The sequence below is a fragment of the Egretta garzetta genome, unplaced genomic scaffold (assembly GCF_000687185.1).
Source record: "Egretta garzetta isolate BGI_Z169 unplaced genomic scaffold, ASM68718v1 scaffold108, whole genome shotgun sequence".
Lineage (NCBI taxonomy): Eukaryota > Metazoa > Chordata > Aves > Pelecaniformes > Ardeidae > Egretta > Egretta garzetta.
Window position 1 is genome coordinate 4,522,963 of NW_009260614.1, and position 6,000 is coordinate 4,528,962.

Consider the following 6,000-nt stretch of genomic DNA (forward strand, 5'->3'; position numbering starts at 1 on the left):
GCTGTGCCTTCGGCTCCCATCCCCCAGATGGGTCTGTACCACCAGACATAGATAAGGGCGCAGGAAATGTCATGTTGCTTTTGGAGGGAGTGAGAGAAGAGCTGCAAAGGGCTGTATTTGCCCGTGGCTATTTATCTGCCTTTGCAAGGATTCTTTTCTCAAAAGGCATAGAACTCCCTAGGAGGCAACTGCTGGCAGCAATGCAAACACGTTCGATTGCAGACCCCTGGGTAGGTGCAGCCCTCTTCTCATTTCCATGTCACAGCAGTGATCCTGCAAGATCTGCTGCGCGTCCTAAGGAGTGCGCTGGCTCCTGTTAGCAGGTGAGGGCTGGTGTTACTGTGCCCATCTGCTGGCAGGGTGTAGCAGAGAACGTCCTTCCTTTCCCTGCCTTTTGCTTTCTGCCTTCACAGCTGGCTTCCTCTGGCACCCAAGGGAGGCAGAACTGAGGAGCACTTTGCCTTGGAGGACGCAGCAGCCCTTGTCTGACCTGGATGAGGAGGGGTAGGCGGACTGGAGCTGGACTCTGCAAGTCAAGCACCCTTCAGGTAGTGGCACAAACTGGGGCAGGAGGTGACGGGCAGCTCTGTAAGGTTGCTGAGGTCCCTCAGCATGTGGTGGGAAGCTCTTTTGCCCACACACACAACTGTTGGCCTCCAGCCTCAGCAGGGGTTGCAGGAAGCCACTGGTCCCCAAGGAGGATGGAGGCTTAGGCTGCAGGTAGGTGACCGGGACAATGCAGATCAGACCTTCAGTGAAGTGGCTGGTGCCTGCACCTCTGTGTGGTGCTCCCACACTTGGAATTCCCCGACCTCAAACACCAACCAATTCTGAGCAATTTAGGGCTGGACTCATCCTGCTGGACCTTTTTTCCCAAGCTACTTTTACTAATCTGAAGGCTGTTGTAGGGTCTTGACTGGAATAGCTTGCAGAAAAGCTAAAAGTCTTTGTTCCCAGTCAGGAGGTATTGGCAGTTATTATTGCCAGTCTTGTCTCCGAGAAGAAGGGTGCCTCTGCTTCAAAGGGGACTATTGGCACTGGGGGTGCTGCCCTGCTGCTGCCATTTAATGCCGAAAGCTGGTTCATTGCCTTGTTAAAACCTCAATCCCAGCTAAGCCCCTCCAGATGTCTCCTGAGTGATGACTTTTTGAATATTATGCAAATGCAGCATACAAGAGGCCAGCAGGTCAGGGCCATCTGTGCTTAATGATCTGGAGATGCTCTGAAGGGGAGCAGGGGTTTCAAATCTGAACACTGTCTTCACTAAAGATTTCTTCTTTCTGTGCCTGTAAGTAGGACATCCTGGGGCTTTGTACCACTGCCCCTGCAGAACTAGAGGAGAAACAGCATGCGGGTGTGGTGGGGGGAAGCAAGGCGAGTGCACAGGTACATTGGGAGTGGGCAGACAGCATTAGAGCCCACTGGGCCATCTCTTTGGATGTCACTGTCAGTTTGGGGACTGGGGAAGGGCAAAGCACAAAGCCGAAGCTGTGCCAGCTGTTCTTTCTGATGGAGGGATGGCAACTGGGTAGCACCAGATGTCAGCTGCCAAGCTGGAGAGGTTGGCTTTGACCTCCGCCTTGCCAGCGTGGAGGCTGCCATGCTTGTGTGTGTGTTTCAGTCTCCGGCGCTTGCAGCGTGGTCAAGGGGAAAGGGGACAGGAAAGCTGCGAGGCATTGTGCTTGGGTAACCTCCCTTAGACCGGCTTTGATGCACAGTTTATAGAAAGCAGTCACTAATCCACCAAGTCAAATCGTGTTTCACTTGCACTTATTTGTGCCTTTTAACCGTTGCAAAGGTTTCATTTTGCTTGATTTCGTGTCCTGTCTGTTGCTGGACCTTTAGGGCTTTAGGGGATAGAGCTTGCTTTGATTGTAATGAAGCCTTTTCTTTTCAGCTGTCGAGGGCTCAGCAGCTCTTTGGCAGTGATAAGAGCTCAAGAGTTCTTCTGAATGCAAGAAAATAGCTGTGGTCCCCAGGGCACTGAGCTGAAGGGAGCCTGCCTCTGGACCGGCTTTTGTCCCAGGCAGGTGGAGGAGCAGGGCTGTGAACCACCTCTCCCAGCCTGGCGCCGGCTTTTGGTATGAAGGCTGTAGACTGTTTTATGTGACTGTTTGGTCCTAAGGTGCGTTAAGGCTCTCCCCGCTGCCTTTGACTGGCAGAAGAGTCAGTGCTGAGTGGAGGATTTGGACAGGGCGTAAAGGCTGAGACAAGGGAGGCTCATCTGTGCAAGGGAACACGGCTGCATGTGGCAGCCAGGTGAAGCTGGGAAATAAAATGGGCTTCCCTGTGAAGGGGATTAAAAAAAAAATAAAAAATCTACCTGTCCCAAGCTGAGCCAGTGCTGCAACAGCTGTGTTCTGGGCTCTGTCCTCCCCTGAATCTCATCAGTCCATGGCTTTCAAGCCTCTGCCATGGCAGGGGCCCTGCCTGCCTTTTATCGAGGCAAATGGTGGCTCAGCCACCTTGCCAACAAGGCTGGTGGGGCATTAGCTGCCCTGCAGCAGTGGGATCTTGGTGATGCAGGAGAGAGAATCCCTGGGTTTTGGTGCCAGCAAGGTGTTGCTGTGGGGTGGGGAGTGTCATGCAGCAGTGCACTGGCACCGATGTGTCACTTGTGGCCAATATGCATCAATGCTAAGTGGCAAATGTAGTAGCTGTGATTGACTTGGCAGCGGCCAGGCCTTGTCCAGAGGCGAAACAACTGCAATAGCTTTTACTTTGAAGTGTGGGACAACAGAACCAGAGAGCTTTTTGAGTTGCTCTTGCTGCCAAGATGTGCGTCCCAAGCTTATTTCCAGACTTGCATAAAATACGGCTCAAGCCATACCTGGGAGACACCTAAAAGACAGGGAGGCCACACGCCTGGTCATGCCACCTTCAGAAACACTTCCCTGCAAGTCCAGCATGCAGAATGGTGAGTTGTATTTTTCGCCCTTTCTCAGGCAAATGAGAACCTGTCCTCCTCAAATCTTAGTGGAAGCAGGGCTTAATGGTGACATTTCTGTACTCTCTCTTAAAGGCTTAATTCCTTTTAATTAGAAGCCCTAAGGTTACAGGAATTGGCTCAAGCTGGGGTGTTAATGTGGTTTGTGGTGTTCTGCTTTGTGCTGCGAGACTGCTGAAGGAAAAGAATGCCGAAGGGAGGTGCTGCGGGGGAGCATAGGAGAGGTCTCTTCCACGGCTGGTAAGGGGATGCTCAATGGTACCGTGTCCGTGCTGCCACTGCAGGCCAAGGCAGGAGAGCAGGTGGGCTGCAGCGCACCTGAAGCAGCAGAACCAGTCCCTTCGCTGCTGCTTCTGCCCACAGGCGAGATCCAGCGAAGCTGGCAGGCATGGCTGGTGCACATCCCTGGAGGGGGGCAGCCTTGGGGCCTACCATGGTGGTCCTGGCCTGCTTCCTGCCCATCTTTCTGAGCACCCAACCCATCGCTACCACCACGTTAGCCATCTTCGTCAGATCAGACATGTCTTTTAGCTCTGGCCTGTCGTGCTGTGCAGTGAGGGGCCTAGCAGGGGATGGAGCAGGACCCTGCCTCTGTGCCCACCGATGACTCCTCCCCCCAGCTCTGATCCTGGGCTGGATCCAGGCAGCCAACCTGGAACATGAGGGAAAAGGAGGCTGTCGCCCACCACCCCTCTGTTTCCTCTGACCTCCCCGGCTCCTGGTGTTACTTTTTAAATGAGCTCTGGGCAGGCTGGTGTCCAGGTAGGTTCATTGCCATCCACATCGCAGTGTTCCTGGCAGGAGCTGTGTGGCTGATGGAGCTTGGGGCAGCCTTGCCCCAGGGACCAGCCCTGCAGACAGCAACCACAGGAGTGCGCAACCAGGGCGAGAGGTGACACAAGAAAGGGAGACCAGAGGTATGTTTTAAATACTTTTATTTCTTAATTTACATAAAGGTATATATTTGGCTTATTTATCTTTTTTATACTCTTGAGATTCACAATCAATTGCTCTTAAAAAATAAAATAGTCATTTGCTTCTGAAAGAAATCAGAAAACTATTTTATACTCCTCCCTTGTATAACAAGAAAATATACTATATACTCCCGTACATCACATAGCAAAAGTGACTGTAAGTGCTGTTTTACCACACCATAAAGCAAATGGAGAAGAAAACAAACAATTAGGGCGGAGGATGCAGAGAGGAGCTCTGCTTTCCGGGGTACAGCCATTCATTTATAGGGTTTGTCACCCTGAGGGTCTCTCTTAGGTAGTCTGCAAAAGGGGAGAGGCTGTTGGGTTCACCCAGATTCTAGCTCTGTGAGCGATGGCAGCAGGAGGCATTACAGTTACTTAGGTTGGCAGCTTGCTGCTTTTTGGGCAATTTTCTTGCCTCCCTGTGCAGTTCCCATTACCTCTGTTCCTCGCTGTGTACAAGCCGCCTAATTGCTTCTGCAGTGGGTGCGTTGGTGCAAATGCAGTATTGGCTGTGGAGGGAGTTAATGCTTGCTTAAACAAAAACCCAACAGACGTTTATGAGTAGAAGAAGCCCTCGTGATTAACTGAGGGGCATCCTGGACCCTCCCCAGCTCGCTCTGGATACCCTGCGCCAACCCTGATAAACGCAGTAAGGCTGCGTCTAACTTTGTAGCTCCCACAGAGTGTGGGGAGAGCGGCAGGAACCTGTGCCTTGTAGCAAACCATTGGCAATGCTGCCCCTCGGGCAGAGGTGGGGAACAGGGACAGAGCACTGGGGAAGGACCAGTCGCAGCCGAGGAACAGAGGGAGGCAGCAGGTACCAGGGAGTGGGGGCAAGACAGGGCAGCACCAGCCGACAGCCTGGAGACCTCTCCCCTCGCTTGGCAACCTGTCCTGAGGAGATGCATATGTGCTGGGATGGGAGGGTGCGAGTAGTGCTCGCTGCCTTTTGGTAGTATTTTCCCATATGTGTTCAAATGCATTCAAGGGCTTCTATTTGTGTAGTCTAATTTTCAGACATTCGCATGAAGTGATTTTGCATGCGAGAGATCAGTGGCTTTAAAGGTATTTCTGTCATTACTGGGACTATTAACTTTGTGTTGAAGTTTAGAACCACAAACATAACCTTGATGACCTGTACAACCGCTTAGTTAAGTGGCAGGCTGGAATCTTACTTCATTTGATGTGATGGGATACTAGAATACGTGGATTCTTTATTAAAAACTAATTATATTTTCCTGTTAACAGCATTTCTTTACAAAATCAGAAATACTAACTTTAATGAGGGTTGTTACTCAGCTTGGATATAAGTAATATGCATTCAGTCTAAACTCCTGTTCTCATTCCAGAAACGCTTCCTATGTGTATACCAAAAATTATTCCACTGATCCCACACTGCTCCACAAGGTCTACAATGAAATGGCCCAAACAGCTTCCAAGCCTGGTTACATCTATACCTACATAAAGTGGAGGCACAGGGGAAACCAGCACAAGGCCCAGTTTCTGTTCGGTAATACGTCCAGACTTGGTGTACCTGTGTATTGCTGTACTCTACAGACCCTTGATCTAAGCGAGCTGGTTTCCTGCTAATGGACCAAATACCAGTAGAAGCACTGACTGAATGATTCTTCACAGCTAAAACAAGAAACACTCAACAAGCAATGCAGCCTTTCAGCTTCTGGGCATTCGAATATGGGCCATCAACAGGTAAAAGAGCAGCAGCGCCTGCAGACGTGGAACGGCTGAGTTTCCTTTCCCTTCTGTTCATCTCTGAGCTGTCGCAGCTGCTGCGGCTTCCCTCTCTTAGCCTGGAACACGTGGGAGCAGGGATTCAGGGAATCCCTTGGTGTGGAACCGCTGCAGGTAGGACTTGCTTCTCGCTCCCTTGCTTGCTCCCTTCCCTCTTTCCTTGTTAAAAAGCCACAGCAATTTCCTTCATATGCACAGAAGATAAAGCTGGCCTCCTGTAACAGCAGCGTGCTTCTCTAGCAAGGACTGGGGCTTGTCGCTAACAAGAACTAGTGAAATTACAACACACTTAAGTTCCCTTTTCAGTGTTGACTCCTGAGAATTAAG

The 6,000-nt window shown here is 51.0% G+C and overlaps 1 protein-coding gene across 1 annotated transcript in view; it reads left to right on the plus strand.

The window, feature by feature from the left end:
* MYBBP1A (MYB binding protein 1a) overlaps positions 1–508 on the plus strand; it is a 65,772-nt gene extending 65,264 nt beyond the window's left edge. Inside the window, exon 28 of the mRNA XM_035900527.1 lies at positions 414–508. Within this exon, the coding sequence (XP_035756420.1) occupies positions 414–508 (95 nt within the window). The remainder of the gene's footprint in view (positions 1–413) is intronic.
* The last annotated feature ends 5,492 nt before the right edge of the window (positions 509–6,000 follow it).